The sequence below is a fragment of the Chlorocebus sabaeus genome, chromosome 14, assembly GCF_047675955.1.
Source record: "Chlorocebus sabaeus isolate Y175 chromosome 14, mChlSab1.0.hap1, whole genome shotgun sequence".
NCBI classification, from domain to species: domain Eukaryota; kingdom Metazoa; phylum Chordata; class Mammalia; order Primates; family Cercopithecidae; genus Chlorocebus; species Chlorocebus sabaeus.
This window is the reverse complement of record NC_132917.1, coordinates 26,236,867-26,260,557: the sequence shown is the minus strand read 5'-3', so window position 1 is coordinate 26,260,557 and position 23,691 is coordinate 26,236,867. Positions and strand designations below refer to the sequence as shown.

Sequence of the window (23,691 nt, the reverse complement as noted above, 5' to 3'; positions counted from 1 at the left end):
GTCCTGAGTGAGTCAGATCTGGACAATGACAACATGCTGTCCTTCTCAGAGTTTGAACATGCGATGGCCAAGTCTCCGGATTTCATGAAGTAAGGTATTCTGGAGGGGGCGGGACTGCCCAGAAGAGTGGGTGGGGGGGCATGAAGGGCCCCCCGATCTCTCCTCACCCCATGGGACATCTCAGTCTTCCCAAGGAGGCTGAGTTTCCAGAATACTTTGCAGATTCTTTCAGAATCAGCAAAACTGGAGCTTCTGAGAAATTAGGTAACCCTGGGGTATTAAAAGGCAGAGGAGAGGATTGGATCCCAGGCTTTGAGAATGACATCACAGCTCCAACCTCAGAGCATTCCCTGTGCCAGCCGACACACCTCTGTGCTTCTCCTGAGGCCCACTGGACTCCTGATGACCCCACTGCCTCCGGCAGCCAACTGGGAGTTGGCGGTTTCAGGGAGGATCAGAAGATGCTGGTGGTGGAGCTCATAGAAGAAAAGAAACAATGAGAGAAGCATCCAATTCTATTTCTTAGAGCAAGAGGGGCCCAAAGGGTCTTCTGAGGCCCAAACATCCTTGAGAAGATTGACCATCTCCAGATCTCCCTGGCCATGTTGAAGTCTTTTTGGGGTGCTGCCGCTTTCGGGAGATGCATGCCCCCTGGAGGCAGTGCGCGCCATGGAGGACGAGCCGGGTGGAGCTGGCGTCTCCTGCTCCTGGGTCCGACTCTGCCCCTGGTCTCAGAGGCGCGCTGATTTCACGTGTGCCCACTCAAGGTGCTTTTACAGATGAAGGGAAACAGAACTAAGAGCTAGACTCAGCCAGCACCAGGGCAGGAGCCCGGGGCTGCCAGGTCCCTCTGTGCCAACGTCTCTGCCTCCCATCAGCCTTCCACGCTCACTCAGTGCTGTGCACCAGCTGTTTCTGCTTTGTCAGACACAAGACCATGCATGGCCTCCCTGCAGTGGTCAAGTTTATACCTCCTCGGTCTTGAGTGACCTTCAGTGACTCCTAAGTAACACCACTCAGCTCTGACTCCAAATCCCCAGAGACAGGATCCGAGTGGCCATGGTCAGGGGTCCTCCCCTCTTCTGACTGCCTGAATGAGGAGGGGGCTCCTCATTCCAACAGGCCTGCTAGGGCCTGTGGCCTGGGTGGCCCCTCTCTAAAAGGATGCACACTTGGGATGACCCCGGCCAAAGGTAACTCCTCTTGTTCTGTCACAGCCCAGCACGTAATGAAGCTGGCACCCTGACTGCTCGGAGTTTCGCTTTGAATCTCTTCCATTTCTTTCCACTGATGCGAGCACCACAAGTTTCCTTCTGGTGCCCTGCCTTTGCCTTGTGGTGATGCTGAAAGAAGCTTAAAGAAGGTTTGGGGTTGCTTTGGGACAGCTGCAAAGTGGTTGTCGCCCAGAGAAAGGGACATGAGATGCAGGCCAGTGAGGGAGCCTCCAGGACTACTGTGAACCCAGGAGTCAGAGGGCCCCTTGGACCTGCGGGCTCACGTGGCTCACGGGACTCTTTCTTTCAGCTCCTTTCGGATTCACTTCTGGGGATGCTGATGTAGCTGCAAATACCTGACGTGGCAGCCTCGAGGCGGACCACTGCCATCGAACCCCCTCCAGCAGTGGAGGGAGCTGGTTTGAAGTATGACTTTGTCCTGGGCCCACCCTCCCCTCTAGAATATTGTTTATTAGATAAAAGAAAAGAAAAACCTGTTCCTGAGCCCACCAGATCATCACTTTTTAAATGCAGGATCATACATGGTACTTTTTATTAAGAACTGCCCATTCCAGGGCTTCCGTGTGCCAGCGACATCAAGCAGGCTGGGGTGGCAATCTTTTTGAGGGAATAGTTCAAATCTCAACCCGTATCATAGCAGGGGACCAAGCCAAATGGGATGAAGGTCCCTAGCAAGATAGAGGTCCTTCCCTCCCTTCATCAAAACCCCCGACCCCCAGCACCTCGCACTGCAGAGCTGCACAGACGGGCACATAGCAGCCATTCCAGCCGGCGCCCGGCTCCCCACTCCCCTTCTGAGGGAGAAGGCATCTTGGCCCTGATTGTGGGACCAGCAATCAGAGTTTATTTGCTTTGCTATTCAGCCAAGCCCTGGAATGAATCTGGCCACCACAGAGAGCCTTTGGGGTCCAACTCCTCAGGGACTTGGAGACACAGAAGCCCCCCACTGGGTTTTTCTTATTTACATTATCCTGGGGGAGGTGTCTAATCTAATCGCTGGCTACAGAGGAGGGGCTGCTCCAGCCCCAGGTATACTTGAACCTGGCTGTGTTCCCCTTGCCATTAGGTCCTGACTCACCTGTTCAAGGACAGTAAGGGCCTTGTCGTTTAATGGAGTGCCCTTGATCAAATCCAAGAGGTACTGGAATGTGGGAGAAGGTCCTCACCTTGGTCTGAGGTCCCCATCCCTGATCCTGTCCCTGAGGGGCTCTCACCCCCGTCCTGCCCCTGCCCCAGCAGGCAGGAGCCTCCTGGGAGGTAGGAAGCAGCAGCCTGGTGGGAGCGAATCCTTCAGACCCTCAAAGACCACCCCAGGCATGTGGCCTCAGCATCCACGCCCAGCATCCACTTCTGGCCTGGGGCCCCAAAACATAGGAATTCCTGGAAGAGTGGCCTGGTCCTAGGTCATTCCCTCCCATCCTCTTCTAGAAACAGCTTCAGGGGTAGATGCTGCATCCACCCGTCCAAGCCAGCCTCGGCAGAATGCAGAAGGTGCCTGCTGTGCACAGCTTCTTCTCCCAGGCTCCACCCTCCACAGGCTCCTTCAGGATCCCAAGGTTTATGTCTTCCCTGCCCCTCAGTCTCCACATGGACCACAAGCAGGCTGTGTCATGGAAAAACCAGGACTTGGGAGTCAGAAAGACCTGAGTTCAAATTCTGGCTGTGTTACTTCCCAACTGTGTAAGCTTGGGCAACTTTCTCACCCTCACCCTCTCTGTGCCTCAGTGTCTTTATCAGTAAAGTGTGGATAATAACACTTCTTCCCTCACAAGTGATCGTGTGGACCAAACAATGCCAAGTCAGGGCTCCGATGAAAATTCCTTTCCAATCATACCCAGTACGATTATTCTGGGGCCACTTCCCCTTCATTCTTAGACTGGGGTAACTGGACTTCCTTGCTCATACCAGTAGAATCAGGTGGGAGGTCTCTGTATCTGAGTGGCCTGCCACTAAGGCTAGGGAACCCTACATTCCTCAGTTCAACTTGCCTCATCTTGGGGAGAAGGTAGTTGGACCTGTCAGGTAGCCGGACACCACTTTTCCTCGGCTTCAGTCCCTGGGACAGAGCTTTCCGCAGGCCCATAGGACACAATGCTGTGTGACTTTCAGGGGGCATTTCCTGCTGTGGCGGAGTGTCCCTGGGATCCAGAGGAGAGGTGGGTAGGATGGTCACGGCTAAAGGTTTTATTCCAGGGAAGCCAGGCTGGTCTCCACCCAGGATCCCAGGCATCAGGAACCTGGTCTCATGCTCTGAACTCAAAGTAGCAGTCTCTCCTCTTCCGCTCTTGCGGGGAGACCCTCTTCCCTGACGGAAAGGTCTGATAGGTCTTCAGGCTCTCGGGGGCTACTCTCAAAAGGTGCCACTTCTTCTTCGGGCACAGAGGAGGCCTAGGGGTAAGGATGGGACTGGTGTTATTCAGTGTGCCAGGGAAAGAGGGTGATGCATGCCCACCCACAGGCCCATGTGCCAACTCTCCAGCTTATGCTGGCCTGCTGGCTACTCATCAGCTTAACACCTGATAGGTCCCCCTGGACTTGGGGTGGGAATAACCTGTATTTACATAGTGGCACAGTGGTGAAGAGTGAGGGCACAGATGTCAGACAGACCTGGGATGGACTCTGGTCCCAACTCCTGCTAGAAGTGTGCATATTTAAGAATGGCTCAGTGGTGGTATCCCCCTCTTAGCGTTGACTTGAGGAATAAATGCAGTAATGCATGTAAAGCTCTGGACAAGGAGTAATCACACAACAAATGTTCTAAGAAATGATGATGGTGCTGATGGAGGGGATTCCAGGAGGGAGGGGCTTGCCCCAGGCCCGTCACTGACCCTCTTCTCTCAACCACCTGGTTGGCCGTTTGCATTCAGTGTGAAACTGTCAGCAGCAGTGCAAGTGGCCAGGCAACTTGAAGAAGGAACAGAGTTGAGGTGTCCCGCTCTCCCCATGGTGATGGGGGTGGGGGCAGATCCTGGCCAGAGCTGTCTCAAGAGGATACCTGTCCACAGGAGAGTCCCACTCTACTCCAGGGACGGACTGGCTCAGAGCCATCCCAAGATTAGAGAGAGCCCCCTGAGTCCTAGAGGTGGTGATGGGAGATGCTGCTTCCTTTCCAAACTCTGCCTCCAACCATCCAGGCCATGCAGCACAAGCTCCCCAGGTGATAAATGAACCTTGGGTTCCCTTTTTTTGTAAAATGATCCTATCTTGCACAAAGGAACTTTTGGATGCAGTGAAGCCTGTTTCTATAAAAACCATTAAACTTATGAAAACAGATGCTGCTTTATCAGTAAGGATGATGGTGAATCTCAGGACTCTGAGGCAAGCAGGGAGTGGTCGGTATGGAGCTAAATCCCAAGCTCTATCCACTGACTAGGTACCACCCACCACCCTATCCCACCCCAGGACACCTCGTGTGAGTTAGTGATACCCCTGCCTGTGCTTCAGGAAGGAGAGAGCACAGAAACCACAGTACCCAGGTCATCTTTCAGGGCAGAGTGGGCCTTCCCTGGAGAAAGGAGCTCTCCTGGATAAAAGCAGTGAGGGGCAGGAGGCAAGGAACTTTCCTATTTTGTTAGATGGACAGAAAGTCCTTAGGAGAACATTTTCCAAATGTGGACGGGGCTGGGGGAGATTCCTGCTCGGTGTAGTGCCCTCTGTCTCCACCAGAGGGCAGCAGCTCCTTACTGCTCTCTGCATGGGCGCCCGCGTTAGGACTAGTGTAGCTGCCAGGCTGCCTTTGCAGGCAGGGCATCAGTCCGCAGATTCAGGCCCACTGAGCTTACGGAGTTTCTCCCAAATTCCCAGTGCATCTGGCCAGGAAAGCACTCTTCCTGATTCACCCATTCAGGCTACCAGCATCCCCCCTGAGGCTGCCAATGCCCTGACCCCCTTGCTCCGCAACCATCACTCTCTGCACCGCACGTTTTAGGGCAAGATCCTCAACTCATTTCTCAGTCTGTGCGCTGTGCATGCCTGGCCGAGAGCAGGTGCCCCATGGGTGCGTTTGTTGACTGCGTGGATGAAGGGAGGGCAGGGACTCACAACTCACAGGACAGTGGGGAGGGGGTAGTGTTCCAGCTCCCTCACGGGCAGCACAAAGTAGGGGACTCGAGGCACCGTGCCCGTCTTGTCTTGATAGTACTTCCGATGCTGCTGGACTGCCTATGGTTCAATCAAGGAAGAGATGACAGGTTGTTAGTCCGCAGGACTGACCCCAGGCACCTGCAGTCCATGCCTTGCTGCACCTGGGCAGGGTTGGGGGCCACCTCCCCTAATGCCCCTGGAGGAGTCCCGGAGTTGCTGGGGTCCCAACTCAATTGCCAACCAGCTGGTTGTCCTCACTGAGCCTCAACTTCTCATTTGCCTAATGGGAATAATGACACCCACCAGACCAGCTTTGCTACAGAGTGTAAATGAAACAAGGGACCAGCTCGGACCAAGTACAAAAACTCAGCCCCGCAGGCATACGCACACCTGCTGTGCACACAGGCACCATGTCTGCCTGGCCTGTGTTTGCTCCCTTCTCTCCTTCCCCCCTGTATGGGGCATGTTCTGTTGAGCACCAAGATGGAGGGAAAGGCTTTGGCAGACCCCCCGAGATGGTCACATATGCATCAGAGGCTGGTGGCATCGACCTCCTCCTCTCCCAAGGAAGTTGCTTTACTCATACAAGTTCTCTACCCTGGGGCCAGGACATACCTTGTCCTTGCAATCAGGCTAGAGGGGGTGGCTTGCGAGAGAAGGTGATGGAGAGAGTAAGGTTTTGGGAACACAGGAGAGAATGAACCCGTATCCCTGCCAAGGGCATAAGGGCCAGCTCAGGCCCATGCACCTGTGGTCTCTGGGAATGTGTCTGAAGCACATCTAGGGAGGCTTTACTAGCCCAAACAGCAGGACAAGAACAACAGGGGTATGGGTAGGTCCCCATCCTCGGGCTTACTCCCTGCAGGGCAGTCTCTTCCAGCCTGGGGCTGAGGGTGACTCAGAGCATGCCCCCAGGGGGGCTGCAGGGTAGGGAGGGGGTGAACAGGCTCTCGGATGCGAGTGGATAAAACACCGTGGGGCTGGACCTGGGGCAGGGGGCTCTAGTGGGGCCTTTGCTCGTGTTATTCATCTGGTGGGTGGATCTTAGACCTTTTACTCACCTTGAAAATATATGGCATTCCACAGATCCAAGAGACTCCAGGGGAGGTAAGGGCAGTGCACTGGCAGTGGGGGTGAGCAGGAATTGGAGATCCAGAAGCCCCAGGATGTGGGGAGAGATCAGGGGGGCAAAGTCCTAAGCCTCCCCACTCCCTTTAGCCAAACCCGCCATGCTCCCTGCTGGCTCAAGGGCTCTGAGAAAGGAAATCAAGACACTGTGGCAGGTACGAGGTCTCCCCCAGTCCCTGGCCATCACTTCCTTCCCGTGGTGGGGGCAGGTGGGCAGGAGGGGAGGCCACAGGGCAGCCCCGCACAGCTTACCTGGTAGAAGTTCGTGAGCTCTGTGGATCGGTGGCTGTCCAGGTTGAAGCGAGTGTAGCTGGGCTTGTGCAGCCAGCGGTCCCGGGTGCTGGCGCGCTCCATCAGCAGGAGGTTGGGGTTGGTGGAGAAGATGGTGGGGAAGTGGCCGCCTTGGCTGAAAGGAGTGTGGCTCTTCTCCATGGCTGTGTTGCGGTGGTCCTGGAAGTACTTGAGGGTGGTGGTGCCGTACGGAGCGCCAAAGGAGAAAGCCACAGTGGGGACGTGGCCTTGGTACCTGCCGATCGCGGAGGAGGTAGTGGAGCCACAGATCAATGAAGGGCCCCAGGTCTGTTCCAAGAGAGGCCCTTAAAAGTGGAGGGTGCGGTGGCTCATGTCTGTAATCCCAGCATGTTGGGAAGCTGAGGCAGGAAGAACACTTGAGCCCAGGAGTTCTGAGACCAGCCTGGGCAACACAGTGAGACTCTGTCTCTATATAAAAACATAATAATAATTAAGAAAAGAAGAAGAAGAAGAAGAAGGGTGGAGTCAGGGGAGCCTGGTAGCCATCTTTGGCCCTGAGAGGCTTCCCAAGGTGCACCGACCTGCTCAGGTCTTTGGGGAAGGCCAAGTCCAAGGGACTCTGGGCCTCTCCCTCCCCACAGAGGTCTTTCCTAGATGCTCCTCTCTCCAGACCAGGAACTTACGCAGGGGCCAGAACACCAGATACACCCTGGTCAATGCTGTAGGCAAATCACTGCCCCTCCAGGGTCCCGCATTTACTCAGGCGATGGCCTGAAGATGCAAAGGCCTCCTCTGGCTCCCCCATTCTGCGGTTATCTCATGAAAGAGTAGGGGGAGTATGAGAAGTGAGTGGGGGCCCAGTGAGTGAAAGGCGATGGGCGGGAGATGTGGTGTAGCAAGGCCTAGTTTCAGCATGCTGCAGCCTTGCTCCGGGCACAGCAGCCTCCCAATGCGCTCCTCAGGCAGCCTGCAGACCTGACCAAGGTGCTGGAGCTCTGAGCGCCTACAAGGAGTCTTCCACCCTCTGTGACCAAGGAGGTTCCATGAGAGGGACAGGAGATGGGCGAGCTGAGGCCTTGGTGACACAGGCACTCTAGAGATCCTTGGTCAAATGAGACTCGCTCCAAGAGCTAAAGACTTATTTTGACAAAGCAAGGGAGAGTCAGCAACACCCAGAGAGTACGGGCGCCACACTCGCGGCCAATGCGGAAGCTTGGCGAGCAGCACGGTCCTGTGCCCTCCTGCACGCCTCACTCTCCGGGGTCTGACTTCTGCTCCGTGAGGCCCTTGAAATCGCTCTTCCCAAGGCCGCCTGTGCTCTTGCTGCTGCAGGTCGGTGGACACACTCTGTCTTGCTGGGCCTTCCGGTAACACATGGCATGGCCCACCTCTCCCTTCCTGAAACACTGCTCTTGGTTTGGATGACACCTTTGCTCCTTTCTGTTGCTTTCACCGATATCTCTGACCACACCTTCATGAGCCTTCTCCTCTGCCCGCCTCTTAAGCACTGGTGAACCTCCGGGGTCTGCCTTGGGTGATGGCAGCCATGCCGTGGCCATAGCCACCTCCCATGTGCAGATGACCCCAGTCCACAGCTCCAACCTGAGAGTTCTCTCCAAGCCTTAGGCTGCTATGTACAATTGCACACCAGACATCTCCTTTGGATGTCTCCCAGGCTTGATCTCCCACCCCCACCTTCCGTGACAGTCTGGTCCCACCTCTGTGAAAAGTAACCCCTAGCCGTCTAAGTCAGAAACTGACACATCCACCTCACCCACATCTAGTCAGTCACCAAGTCCGGTAGCTCCATCTGAGCCTACTGAGCCCAGCTGTGTGCCCTTGTACCTGGCCTGTGGTCGTAACAACCTCACTATTCTAACTGCACCAGACCCCTGCCCCTGCAATCCCTCCTGCACCAGACTGAACTTCAGTTCAGAGTCAGATCCTTGGCATGGCATTCAAGGCCATCTGTGATCTGACCCTGGCCCAGCTCTCCAACCTCATCAGCTCCCCTACACCCCAGTCCTGCAGAATCACTGCAGCCGCCTAGATGTAACTCCGTCCCCCCACTCTCGCCTCTTCTGGGGTCTTTCCCTGTGCCTTGGGCCTCGGTCTCACCAACAGAATGGGCGCTGCCTGGAATTAGATAGCAACGCAGAGTTTCCTTCTTTTTGTCTTCAGGAAAAAGGTAAGGAAGTGAAGCCGAGTGACTGCTGACAGGCCTGCCCACTGTAGGGAAGGTCACACAAAGTGAGTCCTTCCCTGGCTCCTGGTCCCACCGCCCTCAACAGCTCTGCCTTCCTGGGGTCTCACAGCATCCGGCATTAGCTGGGCCAGAGCCGCGATGAGGCTGCAGAGGGGAGAGGCTCCACCCCAGCTGCACAGGCCCCCCTCCAGCCTCACTACTCACATCCCTGGATGCCACAGAGGCGCTGCCCTTGACACCGTGACCCTGGCGGTCTTGACTCTTCTCCACCCACCTCAGTGCCCTTCCTCCTCGGCCCCCTGAGTTCCCAACGGACGCCAGGTCTCCTCCGGAACTGGGAAGATGGAGGAATTGGTGGGTGCCTTGCTGTCTCTCCAGTGAGGCTGGGTGGTCACCTTGGCCACTCCAGGAGACACAGTCCTCCTCCCAGCCTGGGTGCCACTCCTGGGTCTGGAGCTCCTGCTCTGGCTTCACTCAAGGCCTCACTGTCCCATCTGTCTCTCCCTATCTCTCTCAGCCTCTGCCCTTCTTCCATCATCTTTAATGTCCCCCTCCCTCTTGGCCTCTTCCCCTCTGCCTGTAAGCGGGCTTGAGCCGTGGTTCCTAGGTTGTAGATTTCTGCAGTGAGGGCTGGTGCCCGTTTATAGGCAGAGGGGAAGCAACCAAGAGAGGAGACGTTAAAGATGGTGAAGAGGAAGGCGGGATTGCAGATTCCCTCCTTCTGGAGCTCGCTAAGGAATACGCTGCACCTTCTGCCTGATTTCTCAACTCACACCCTTTCCTTGACCTCCCTCAGTCTGCCTTCAGACCCACCACTGAAACGTGAACCTCTACATCTAAATTAAGGTCATGTTAGATCCTGCTGTTGCCAAATCCAATGTCCTTGGTTCACACTGTCCCGCTGCAACATTGGCACCGATGAAGAAACTTCTTTGGGAAAAAACCTAACCTGAGACGTGCAAGCAAGTTCCTGAGAGCACTTTGTGCTGTAGATGAAGTTGAATCAAGATATAGATTCAATAAATTAAGACGTCAAAGACAAGCGATGGGGAGATGCAGTCTCCTCTATCCTGAGGGCTCCTCCCACGTGGAGGGGAGGTTCCTCCCACACCGGAACCATCTCCCAGCCCCACATGCTCTTGGGCCCTGGAGGTGGAGGAACACCTGGGTGGTGAGTCACTGGGAAACACTGGGCAGCCTGTGACCCGCCCCTCCCCTCCCTCCTCCTCCTCCTCAGAAGCAAGGAAGCCTGCTCCACCCCTCTGAGCCTTAGGTTTTAGATGGACAGGCACTGCCTGTGGGGAGGAGGCTGGGCTCAGCGCAGTCCCGCCTGTTTCATTCTAAGGCTGTGTTCACCCCATTCTCTAACAGCCACGTTCCTCTTTCATCTTCTTTCTCAAGTGGTTCGGAACTTAGGGAATGGAAGAGATGCTGGTCACCAGGTGCTGCCAACCCCAGCAAAAAGATGAAGGGATAGAATGAAAGGCAAAGGAGGATACCCACAGCATTCCACAGGGAAAAGAACGCAACCCAAGAATACCACACCAGCCAGGCGGTCACGGGGGTACAAAGTCACCCTTTCCTAGCACAAAAGGGCTTAGCGACCAAAGCACTCACAAGCTCTTCTTGAAAGTCATGTTCAGTGACAAAATCCTGCCAACCAAGAGATGATTCAAAAGAAAAAGAAAAAAACCAACTCGGTAATGTAGAACCTCTGTTAGAGTGAGTGGTGGTGAGCTTCAAATCTATTTAAGTGCAGAACCAGGAATAGCAACTAGGTGAATGCTGGTTACAGAACGGAATGTAAATGTTATAAAACCTGTCAAAGTAAAACTAATTTAAGCAACCAAAATTAGGGGGTGGGTGGAGGGGAGATGGGGGTGCACTTACTAAGAATCTCTTTAAATCGGAGTCAACCCATGGCATCTAAAATTGAAACACGTCGTTAGAAAAAAGTACAACATAATGGCTGTAGCCCTTTGATGGTTTTTATCCTCTCTCTGTCTCCTATAGAGGGATCTTTTTGTACTAATATCTTTTGTGATGAATTAACACTTATCTCAAATCCACCTATTCTTCCATTTTGCTGCAGTGTCTTTCTCTTCAGTTAAGTTCTATCAATTTCATGCATTTCATTTTAAAACAGCAAATATGGTACGCTTATATTTTTATAAACTTGCTTTTGTCTGTTTTTATATCCATCCATCCATCCATCCATCCACTCCTCCATCTAGTCTTTTATCTGAATATACACATAAGGTCTACGGCCATGCCACACTAAGCGTGCCCGATCTCATCTGAATATACACGTAAAGAGAAACTCTGAATACAATTCCCCAAATGTTAACCCTGGATAATTCAGGGTGTTTGGATTTGGGGTGATTTGTTGCTTTCTTCTTTGTACACACATCATTTTTTTAAAACAGAGTCAAATGGCATGAAACATTAATTTATCAGGAACCTGCTGTGTGCTGGCAACACAGTAAGTGCTGGGAACACAAAGACCCATGGTGCCCAGCCTGCCTTCCCCGAGCCCAGTCCTTCCCCGACCCCAGTCCTTACTCGGTGTTTTATTGACTCATGGGGTGCATGTGTCAGGGGCCGTGCTGAGCTGGCCTGGGTACAACCAGTTCCAACCCAAGTGGGACTGTGGTCAAGGCTCTAGTGCTATCAACCACAAGGAGGGAAGGCCATTCCCAGGGTGGGTACTGGAGGAGCTCCATGATGAGTTTCCGCTGGGGTGAGGCTTTGAGGAGAGCCCCGGGGCAGGCGGAACCCCTGAGTCTGGCTCCTCTCCCAGGCGATGGTGTTGCTCCAGGGTCCTCTTCTCTTTTCAGGGACCCATTCCTTCTGGGAGATCTCGTCTATGTTAGACTTCCAGTGTGTCCCGTGTGTCAATGACAGCTAGATCTGGGTCTCCAGCCTCTACCATTCTGGCAATGGATCCACGTGTCTGGCTGCCCACACAAGGCCGGGCCACCACGCCACAGACCCAGCGCCACTGAAACTGCTCTTCCTCAGTATACCCTTGCCCCCTCCAACCTCCACCTAAGCCAGAAACTCGATGGCCCTGTGTCCTCTCTTCTCCATCACCCTCCACATCTGACCTCTCTCTAAGTCCTGCTTAGGCCTCTCCTTAGCCACTGGCCTGCGGCCCTCGTCCATCCCACTGCTACGAGCCTCCCTCATTGCTTGCCTGGACAATCTCCAGTCTCCTCCCTGGTCTCCTAGACCAAGCATCACCCCCTCCAGCCTGCTGTCCACACAACACCAGAGCCATCCTTCCTCTCCTCCATCACTTCCCTGTAGGTGCCCTGGGCCCCAGCAGCCTTACTTCCAGTCTCCAGGGCCCCACGTACTCTTCAGGCCTCTGGGCCTTTGCACGGAGTTCCTCTACCGGGGATGCATTTTCCCTCTTGCCCACCTGGGGATCTGCCACCCACTGCAAAGGATCCATGCCCCCTGCTGCCTCTCTGGACTGCATACCCTGTACCTAGCACTTGCCTCGCTGGGAGGACTGTCATCCTTAAGTCCACACTCAGACCCGAATGAACCTGTCTCTTCTGCTAATCCATGTTCTCCTTTATCCTTGGCACCTGGCACATGAAAAGTGCTCAACAAATGTTCACTGGAGGATGCAGAATTCCAGAAACTCTGGGGGCACCATGCCCTGGAGTCCTGATTTAAGAGGAGTGTGGCTCTGATCAGCAGAGCACATGTTGGCATGAAGCATCCCGCCCACAGGGGCGTTGGGCTCCTCTGAAGAAAGGAGCCATAGAAAAATGATGTGTTCTCGTGATTCTTCTCTTCGCCCCCAAGCTCTCTGCCATACTCCTCCTCTGCTCCCTGCTTCTCCACCTTCTCTGAATGCCAAGATATTTGCATCCCAATAGAATAGAAGCCCTCTCCTCCGCAATCCTCCTGAGTTCTTCCTGGATTCTGTTCAGGGCTTGCTGCTCAAACAGGTGTGTGTGTGTGTGCACACACACTTGCATACATGTGCAGGTTCACATTCTTTAGCACTCAGTGGGCACATCTTGGCAAGCTAGGTCTGTGTCCCTTGTATGCACCTGCATTTGTGTTCCTTTGAGCATGCCCTGAGCTCCACAGTGGAGCCTTCTGCCATCCTGTTTGTGTTGATCTCTGGCAGGCCAAGGTAAGGAGGAACAGAGAGGAATGGCAAGTTTTATAACAGGGCATCGAGTGGTCCCAATGGCAGCATCTGCTGTATTGGCTGGTGCCACCACACCTCCCCTTCAACCCCTTCATCTGCCCCCATCCACCACCCTGTCCCTCCATCCATCTGTACACCACATAAGCCAGGAGACTGTGCCAAGCCGGGCCCCTGGGCAATGGTCACATGTGGATTCTAAGTCCCACTGTGGGTTACTGTGTGAAAAGGAGCAGTCCCTTCCCTGCCTCTTAATAGCACTGCTTGGCCCCACAGCCAACATTAAAACTAATTACCATGAGCCATCGGGGATCCCATGATCAGCCTTATTAACTGATTAACCAGCGACTATTTGGCATGTCCCCATTCCACAATGCATCCTGTCCTCCACAACACCTCCTACTGAGGACGGTTCTGATCAGATCCTTCCCCAGGGGCAAAATCCTTCAAGGGCTCCCCATTGCCTGTGACACCAAGCACAAGCAGGGCCAGGGGTCAGTCCCTGCATGCCAGGGCCTCTGTGAGAAGTCTTTCCAGTCGCATCATCCTCTGTCAGATCCCAGTTTTCCCACTCCAGCCGAAGAGGCCATTTGCTGCTTTGAAAGAACACCCTTCTGGCACCTCCACACCATCTTTTTTCTCAAGCCACATCCTTCATCCAGAAGGCTCTGCTCTCCTCATTTCCCACATTGTGATCTTACCCATCCTTCGAGGTCCATCTTGAATGCCCTCTTTCCCATGGAGCCTCCAGGACCCAGTCCATAGACCCTGCCTGTCCACTCCGTGGAGCTGTCTTTGACCTTTACACGTCTCCTATGTCTCAGTTCATAATGTTTTTCTTTCTTTTTTTTTTGAGACTGAGTCTCACTCTGTCACCCAGGCTGGATGCAGTGGCACGATCCTCACTGCAATCTCCATCTCCCGGGTTCAAGCAATTCTCCTGCCTCAGCCTCCCAAGTAGCCTGGATTACAGGTGCCCACCACCATGCCCAGCTAATTTTTGTATTTTTAGTAGAGATGGGATTTCGCCATGTTGGCCAGGCTAGTCTTGAACTCCTGACCTCAGGTAATCCACCCTGCCTTGGCCACCCAAAGTGCTGGGATTATAGGCGTGAGCCACCACACTTGGCTTCAGTTCACATTTTTTTATATCACAATAATCTGAGCCACTGGAATATTCTTTCTGTATGAATTATAGGCTCTCTGGGGAGGGAGGGTTCTGTTGTACTCATACTGGCATGCTTGGCATTTCCTGCACCCAGTGGATGCTCTGTAAATATCTGTTGAATGGAATTGACAAATGGTGGCACATTTTAAATGGCTGTTCTTTCTTCTGGAGAGAAGGGGGATCCCTGTTGCAAAGTCCAAGTCTTCAGGAGTCCCTGATCACTTGTTCTTAGGGGGCTCCCCAGTTCCTCAAGGTTGAGAGGCACCAGTTACCTATGAAATGTCCTTGAACAGCTCAGAGTTGAATTCCAGGAAAGAGATAGGGGCTGGCCTTGGGACAGAGGTCCTGGGAAGGGGGTGGGGAATGATGTGGCTTATGAATCCTCCAGAAGAGAAGACACTGCAGCAGAGAAAGGCAGGTGAGTGGCCAGAGGCCCCCTAAGTGTGTGAGGCCCTCTGAGACCCGGCTGCCTCCTGGGGTGATAGAGAGGGAAGCTCCCTGTGGGGACAGGGCCCAGAGGGAGAAGAATTGAGGGGCTGTAGAATTTACTTTCTGCTTCTGTATTTTGGGCTTGAATCTGGGACAATGATCTGTTCCCTCAGGTGGAAATGAGAACAGGACAACGAAAGTAGCACCTGCTGTGCCTTCAGTCAGACCTCTCAGCCTGGGGGCGGGGGTATGCCAAGGAGAATGGCACAGGCTCCACACAAGGAGGCCCCTTCTTTCAAATACTTGAAAACAGGACCACACCTGCCAATTTGTCAACAGTGGTCTGCATTGCAAGGGGCCATAGAAATTCTCAGACGAGTGTTCTTGTCCCTGGTTACATCTTAGAATTGCCTGGGAGGATTAAAAACTCCTGCAGCCCCAGCCCAGCCCAACCAATTACATCAGAATCTCTAGATGGGGCCTGAGCACAGGTCATAGTTAAAGCTCCCCAGGAGATTCTAATACTAACGAATGGGCAAAAGGGGTCCCCTACCTCTCCCTGGGCAGATGGCCTTTGTTTCATACCCCAAGATGCACTGGCCTGTTTGGAGGGCTGCACCTCTGGTGCCAGGGCCTGAGTTGAAGTGGAAGGGGTTTTGGAAATGCAAATGCTTTGGGAACCCTCCCTTCCCAAGCCTGGCCTGACCTCTCTCCCTGAAGGGTAAGGCCCCAGGCCCCAGGAAGCTGGCAGGGTGTATTACTCTGTTCCCACACTGCTATAAAGAACTGCCTAAAACTGGGTAATTTATAAAGAAAAGAGGTTTGATGGACTAATAATAGTTCCGCAGGGCTGGGGAAGCCTCAGGAAACTTACAGTCATGGCAGAAAGGGAAGCAAACATGTCTTTGTTCACTTGGCGGCAGGAGAGAGAAATGGGTGCCCAACAAATGGGGAGCCCCTTATAAAACCATCCTGTCTTGTGAGAAAATAACTCTCATGAGAACAAGATGGGGGAACTCCTCCCATTATTCAATTATCTCCACCTGGTCCCTCCTGTGATGTAGGGATTATGGAAACTACAATTCAAGATGAGATTTGGGTGGGGACACAGCCAAACCGTATCACAGGGGCAGGCAGTAGTGGGCTTCAGGCAGTAGTGGGCTGCAGGCAGTGCCTACTGGCTTCAAGGGAATCAACTTCTGAATTTTCAGGAATTTGTTAAGTCTGTTAATAAACAAGCCAGTATTAAATATCAAATTATATTAAATTACAATTAAATATGTTATATTAGGCCAGGCATGGTGGCTCCTATAATCCCAGCACTTTGGGAGGCTGAGGCAGGCAAATGGCTTGAGCCCAAGAGTTCGAGACCAGCCTGGGCAGCCCTGTCTCTACAAAAAATACAAAAATTAGCCAGGCATGGTGGTGCACACCTGTGGTCCCAGCTACTCAGGAGGCTGAGGTGGGAGGATCACTTGAGCCCAGAAGGTTAAGGCTATAGTGAGCTGTGATCGTGCCACTGCACTCAAGCCTGGGTGACAGAGTAAGGCTCTGTCTCAGAGGGAAGAAAAACACACTAAAACCAAACAAGATAAATAGTGAAAACTCCTCACTTCCTAATTATTTTACCACGTTACTATCACCTGTGTTTGAGGTTGTCATGTCCACCGTATCTGTGGGGTGGAAATATTATATAATGCTGCACAGCTGTGCATTCATCCCTCCCCAACTCTGCAATTAAGGACACTATGTTGATAGTTTGAAATCAGCTTTGGTGAGAGTATGTATAACACAGATATGGATGAATGTTACAGATCAAAGCAGTTTTGATCCAGAGAACTGGTTGTTAAACATTTGCCAGCACACCACTGTGTGTTTGTTGTACAGGGATTCTAGGGATGGGGACACAACAACCTTTGAGAGACCACTCTCCTGACAATTGAGTGGAACACACTGATTTTAAGATCACAGGCCCCTGAGGTCTCCAAGGTCCAGCTCAGTGACAGGTGCGGGCACAACTGCCACCCCAGGCAGACAGAGAGAGGGGCTGGGAGGTAAATCCTCCTTCCCTCACTCTTGGTGACAGCCACTGGGCAGGAGCTGTGGGCATGGGGCACAGGGGCAGTCTGGGCATGAATGAATGCATGGTGCAGGCCAGGGGTCTGCACTGAGAGCCGGGTGAGGCGTGGCCGGAAACAGAGAATGAGGAGTGGATGCCACCCAGATCCTGCAAGCAGCAAGCTTGGATCCTCACTGAGGCCAATCTCATCCCTTCAAACCCCTTCAAATCTCAGGGACTCTGACCCGAGAGCTCCTGCCCACTGCGGGAATAGCACCCAGGCCAGGTGCAGGCAGGCACTGCCTGTGGCAAAGTGCCTAGGAGCTGTGTCCCCAGGAACAGCAAGGGACCAAATGGAGCGCCCTGGCCGGCGAGGCTGAAGACCAGCTTTGTTATTGTCTCGTGTTTCCCGGGGTTCCTGGAACCAGGTCTTGAACACAGTAGAGATCTAATGAATGATAACAGCTAACAATGACCAAGTGCCAGGCTTTAGGCATGTTAACTAACTGAAACCTCTTCAAGCTGCACACCATGATCATCCCCATTGAACAGACAAGGTAGGTGAGGCAGGGGGGTAAATAACCTGCCCAGGGTAAGGAAGTGATGGAGCCAGGATTTGTACCAGGCAGACTGGCTCCAGAGTCCATCTCTTACTGTCGACCCCATACCCTCCCTGCTAAATGAGGGAGACAGGTGAAATGCCACATGAGGGTTGGGGAGATATTGGGGTGAGTTGGGGTGTTGAAGTCACAAAGATGAGGCTCAGCAACTTGCTGAATGACTTGGGCAAGCTGCTTATTCCTTATCTGGGTTATTGTGATGATTTTAAAAAAGAAGAAGTGAGCTGAGATTGTGCCACTGCACTCCAGCCTGGGCGACAAAGCGAGACTCTGTCTCAAAAAAAGAAAGAGAGAAAGAAAGAAGGAAGGAAGGAAGGAAGGAAGGAAGGAAGGAAGGAAGGAAGGAAGGAAGGGAGGGAGGGAGGGAGGGAGGGAGGGAGGGAGGGGAGAGAGAGAGAAAGAAAGAGAGAGAGAGAGAGAAAGAAAGAAAGAAAGAAAGAAAGAAAGAAAGAAAGAAAGAAAGAAAGAAAGAAAGAAAGAGAAAGAAAGAAAGAAAGAAAGAAAGAAAGAAAGAAAGAAAGAAAGAAAGAAAGAAAGAAAGAAAGAAAGAAAGAAAGAAAGAAAGAAAGAAAGAAAGAGCAAGAAAGCAAGGCTGGGCGTGGTGGCTCATGCCTATAATCCCAGTCCTTTGGGAGACCAAGGTGGGTGGATCATGGATCATCTGAGGACAGGAGTTTGAGACCAGCCTGGCCAATATGGCAAAACTCCATCTGTACTGAAAAACAAAAATTAGCTGGGCATAGTGGTGTGTGCCTGTAATCCCAGCTACTCGGGAGGCTGAGGCAGGGAGAATTGCGTGAACCCAGGAGGCAGAGGTTGCCACAAGCCGAGATTGCTCCACTGCACTCAAGCCTGGGCAACAGAGCAAGACTCCATTTAAAAAAAGAAGAAGAAGAAGAAGAAGAAGAAGAAGAAGAAGAAGAAGAAGAAGAAGAAGAAGAAGAAGAAGAAGAAGGAGGAGGAGGAGGAGGAGGAGGAGGAGGAGGAGGAGGAGGAGGAGGAGGAGGAGGAGGAGGAGGAGGAGGAGGAGGAGGAGGAGGAGGAGGAGGAGAAGGAGAAGGAGAAGGAGAAGGAGAAGGAGAAGGAGAAGGAGAAGGAGAAGGAGAAGAAAATGTTGTAAAGGGCCCAGCACAGTGCCTGGCACATAGTTGGAGCTCAGACTTAGGAGATCATGGTGTTATTACAGGCATTAGGGACCTGGCTCCAGCCCAGCACTTCCATCACCAGGGTGGGGCTCAGGCAAGTCCCCCCAGACCTCAGTGACCACATCTGGAACAGGAGGGGACGGGGCTATATGATCTCTGAGGTCCACACCAGCATGAATATTCTCTGCCTTTACGAATAAAGCAGGTAAGAGTGGGGTGATTTGAGTGTAAGAAGAGATGGTTGCGCTTTAAAATCCTGTAATTAGTGTTTGAACAGACACACAAAAATAGTAATTATCCAAGTGTGGTCGGGAATCTTGGGTTCTTTCATTAACTTGACAGAATTGCCAATGAGGTAGCATTTGGAAACACAAAACGACTCAATTCATTCCTCACTGATGGGAATCTTTAAGGGGAACACATCCCTTCCAGAAACATCCAGATGAGAAAGCAGCAGATATGGGCTCAGCTGCTCACACTAGCCCAGTCCAGGCTTGAAACCTCGTTCATGATCCTCTTATCGCCATTTCTAAATCAATCACAGGACAGGGCACTCAAGGGAACTGCCGAGAAGTGGCAGGAATAGGAAAGCACCCTGGGGACTGCTTCTGAAACCTGCAGCTCCCACCCCTTCCAAACAGAGTGGGGGAACTGCAGGGCAGGAGCAGTTTGCAGGAGCATGGGGCCTTGCCCTTCAGATGGGAAATGTCCAGGAGTCAGATAATAGAAAAGTTTCCAACTGGAGACTGTGGGAGGCTTAAGAAAAAAAGTCAATGTATAAAATCAAATCTCATGATAAACACCCAGAATGTGGTGTCAACACCACTATCCAAGGTGGCAAAAATGGATTTGAACTAAATCTTACGTGTTTACACCACACTAGGGCAGTCCCTCACTTGTTTGTCTTTGTCTTCCCAGCCTCCTAACATAACACCTGGTGTGTCCCAAGCACTGACCCACATGAATGCCTTAAATAAAGGAAAACAGGCAAATCCTAAGTCACTTGGCTTGGTTTCAGGAAACTACTATGATCTGGTATATCAGCTTTGTCTGATGGGAACCCGGGTAGACATCTGAGCCTCTACACATCCTGCAGGCAGCAAGCTCTCTCCAGGGCCCAGAGAAAGGTCACATCCACAAATGGGCTGGGTTAAAACTACAGCACCAGCCCCTGGTTGCTGCTTTCTCATGCAGCGTCCAGAAATGATTTGAATGTCACAGCACCTCAGTGTCTAGCTTATTCTGCTTCAAAACAATCCCAACTTCATACCAAATACACTTTTCTTCATTTTGCCATCTGCTCCTTTTGCAGGGGAGAGCACGCGGGCTTTTTCACCTGTTTGGAGACCCTGCCTGTAGAACCCTCAAGACATTCATTTCATTCATTCGTTCACTCTTTTTTTCAGACAAGGGATCTTAGGATCATTCATTCATTCTATGTAGATTTGCTGATACTGTACAGGTTGCCTCTCAGAATCCAGTGCCTGTTCTCCGCACCCATGCTGACAGGTAGGAGGGATAAAGACAGCCTTACACCCTGGGAGAGGCGGTCCGGAGTAGAAACATCAGACAATGTGGGAGAAAGAGCCAAAGAACAGGAGGGAACAGCCAGACTTGCATGTTAGATGTTTGGAGTCTGAAAATATCCAGAGAAAAGAAAGGTAGGTGTAACCTAGCATTTGAAAGTGCTAAACAGCAAGCCAGCACTCAGGGCAAGTGGCCAGGAAGCTTTCCAAGAAAAACTTCTGGGAGGATAAAGGGAGATCGGTGAAAGGACCCACCGCAAAGTCGGGCGGGTACTGCATGCATGACCCATTAACTACCGCTCTTGCGGCCTCGCCAGGCTCTTCGAACCTGCACCCACCCGATATCCTTCCCTCCTTCAACCAACAAGTACTGACCTTGCCCGAAGGCTGGGAGCTGGCCCTGTGCCCGGGGCAGAGGGGCCTGCTTTTTCTTGCATTCCTTCTAAGCCTGCAGGCTGCCCGCCTGGGGCGTCTCCAAGCACAAAACCCACGTGACTCCATCTCCTCCCTCTTCCCCGGCTGGGTCCACGGGAGGTCCCTTACCCCTTGCTAGCTGTGCCCCACTTGCCAGGGAGCTCCTTCCTGCGAAGGGGAATCTGGGGACACCTCCGCCCGTGCCCGCCCACTTCCTACTCTGAAACCACAAATCCCCGGGAATGCCCCCCGCCCCGTCGGGTGGAAAATCGGCTCCTCGGGGTTCCTTCAACCCCAGAGTCTGGGGCCAGAGGGCTGAGTTTCGACCACCGACGAGGGCGCTAGCGGAAGGGGGAGGGGAGGAGGCGCACCCACGGCCTTACCCGGGCATGAGGCCAGGGGGCACGTAGGCGGCATTGAACTCGGTCAGTAGGGTGCCCGCGCTGCGGGAGGCCATGGTGGGTGCGCGAGTGCAGCGAGCCTGGCGCTCCGCTCCGCCCCACGGTAAACAGCGGCGGGTCACCCGGCAACGGCCACAGCGGCCCTCCTGGCTACGCCAGCTGGCCCCGCTGTCCTCGCGTTCCGAGACACTGCGCCCTTCTGGCGGCCCTCTCCCGGAGCAGCCCCACAGGGTGCGCACGGAAGGCGCCTCCCATTTCCGCGAGCTCTGCTGGGTGACCCCTGTCACTCTCCCCTGCGCATCGGGGCTCACTGCCTTGCTGCCTGCGGGATGTGCAGAGGCTCGGCTGCGGGACAGAGGCAGAACATCGCTGTAGAGGCCTCGCGGGATCCGTCTTTCGGTGACCCGGCTTGGAACGTGACCCTACCACAAAGGACAGGCCAGGTCCTGACTTTGAAGTCCACGCGCAAAGCAGCTGCCCCACCGTGGCTCAGGCCCAGAAACCTGAGTAGCCGAACGGTCCCCAGGAGCTATGTCTCTTCAAGGCTTCCCCTGCACCCCGGCTCTATGGGGGTTCCAGGAAGGGGCTTTGCAGTGGGCCGCGCTGGGCGTGGTTGCCTAGGACGCTGTGCATAATTGTGTGTGTGTATGTGTGTGTGTGTGTACACGCGTGCGTGCGTGCGTGCGTGTGTGCACGCGGGTTGCGAAGAGAGGCATTTTTCATGTTTCTCCTTAATCTCTAGCTGGTGGCTACCTTCTCACCTCATCATACCCTCAAACTACTCCATAAGAGGAGTTTTGTTGGTAAGGGGCAAAAAGAAAATCATAGAACGTCTGGGTGTGTGATTTACATCTGTCCCCAACGCTGCCGTTCATTTTGGGGATGGCATCTGCAGGGGTGGTGCTTGCCCCAGAGAGCAGGCCTCCTGAAGGCCCACCCCCTTGTGTAATCCTGCCTCCCTCCCTCCCTGGGACTGCTTCACCTGGGTTTCTCTAGGGACCCTCACACCAGCCTTGGTGCCTAGGGCAGGGCCAGGGCCTTTGGGTTTTTCATAAGGGGTGAGGGTATGGGGACAGCTTCCATGGTGCCAGGCTCTTGGTGACTCGGGTGGCGACCCTGCCACCCCAGCTCCCTCTGCAGCAGTCCTGGTGTCATGAAGAAGCCTGGCAGTTCCCCCTTCATCTCCGGATCTTGCTTCTTCCCTTCAGGTGCCAGATGGAGAGCAGTGCTCCCTTCACACTTGGGTTCTGTAAACGGCAGTGGATGAAGACCACAGACGCTACTGGGTTCACAGGATGCTGCCACCAGGATTCTCCAAAGACTCCCCCTGGCAAATGCCAGTGAAATGGAGGGGAGCTACATGCTTCCCAGAGGCTCAAGAAGCAGAAACACTGAGGCCTGGTGGGAAAGAGAAAGCTGTAGGCAAAGGAATGGCTGCAAACAAACTGGGTGGAAGGAAACTCCACCCGTCCTTCAGAATATAGTCATGTCTGTATTTTTCTCGATTCTCATTGGGGAACATGTTCTACAATAAGGAAAACATGAGTCAAACCCCCAGCCCTGGTGAGGTTGACCACCTACTCCCTCCCCCATTCAGGGCTGCCCAACCAGTCCTGCTGGTAAATCCACCACCCTGCCTTCCACCTGCCTGTGTTCTGGTCCGTCTGTCTCGTCTCATTGGGATCTTGTGCTATCCATATCATATTCATCCCTGAATCTCAGCACCTGGCTCTGGAAAGAATTCAGTAAACGTTCGTTACATAAATTATATACTCAGTTACCAAAATGGGTAACAGAAGAATGGACATTAAAAAGTGGGATCTGGTCGGGCACAGTGACTCACACCCGTAATCCCAGAACTTTGGAAGGCCAAGGCAGGTCAGCAGTTAGAGACCAGCCTGGCCAACATGGTGAAACCCCGTCTCTACTAAAAATACAAACATTAGCTGGGTGTGGTAGCACATGCCTGTAGTCCCACCTATTCGGGAGGCTGAGACAGAAGAATTGCTTGAACCCGGGAGGCAGAGGTTGCAGTGAGCCTAGATCACTCCACTGCACTCCAGCCTGGGTGACAGAGTGAGACTCTGTCTCAAAAAAAAAAAAAAAAAAAAAAAAAAAGTGGGATCTGTCTTAGGTTTCAGAAGGGTCAGCTAACTCCACTGAGAGCTGCTGAGTGAAATTGCTACCATTTTATGGATGTGGAAAGTGAGATTCAGCAGAGATCAATGCCTTGGCTAGGGCAGGTTCATGGGCTTTTACTTAAAGATGCACAGGGTCTGTAAGAGGCCTCATGAAATTCACTCCCTTCAGGGGAGGACCTCCAGAGAACCAAGGAAGGAGATATTTTCTGTTGTTGTTGTTTTACCTTGTAGCCACCAAGCCTTAAAAACACAGATCACCTGATGACCTCATGGATGGAAAATGCTAGTGAATTTAGGTGGTTTTTTTTTTTAAGACATTAAACTTATCCAGGTTTTGAAAATTTAGCATTCACTTGTATTCAATAAACATAATACTCTAAGACATTTTTAAATTCAATATGACTAGATAAATGTGAGAAAGGTAAGCAAGAATTGGTTAGGAAAAAGGGCAAAGGAAAAAAAAACGTAAGTAGAAAAAGAAAAATAGGGCACAGTAGCAAGGAAATATCTAGAAGGAGGAAAGAAGGCTCTTGGGACATACTGTAGTTTATTTGGAATGTAGAATTCAGAGGAAGTAACCTCTTGTTACCATGCTGTGAAAAATTAGTATTTCTCTTTTAAACCTTTAGGCTCTGTTTCAGGTAGATCCCTGAGCTTACTCTTTTCTCCTTTCAACAGTTATTGGGCATTCTACGGTGCACAGGATACCATGT

At 52.7% G+C, this 23,691-nt stretch overlaps 2 protein-coding genes across 2 annotated transcripts in view; one reads left to right on the top strand and one right to left on the bottom strand.

Annotated features, from left to right (window-relative positions):
- Positions 1-2,991, top strand: part of CIB4 (calcium and integrin binding family member 4) — a 60,541-nt gene extending 57,550 nt beyond the window's left edge. The window contains exons 6-7 of the mRNA XM_073022866.1: positions 1-89; positions 1,525-2,991. Coding sequence (XP_072878967.1) covers positions 1-89; positions 1,525-1,555 — 120 coding nt within the window. The 3' untranslated portion in view covers positions 1,556-2,991. The remainder of the gene's footprint in view (positions 90-1,524) is intronic.
- CIMIP2C (ciliary microtubule inner protein 2C) lies at positions 5-21,270 on the bottom strand. Its single transcript, XM_007971208.3, has 4 exons — positions 20,820-21,270; positions 6,699-6,972; positions 5,284-5,396; positions 5-3,623 (listed from the first exon to the last, which is right to left on the bottom strand). The coding sequence occupies exons 1-4, from the start codon at positions 20,891-20,893 to the stop codon at positions 3,479-3,481; spliced, it is 606 nt and encodes a 201-aa protein (XP_007969399.1). The 5' UTR covers positions 20,894-21,270; the 3' UTR covers positions 5-3,478.
- Positions 21,271-23,691: the final 2,421 nt, after the last annotated feature.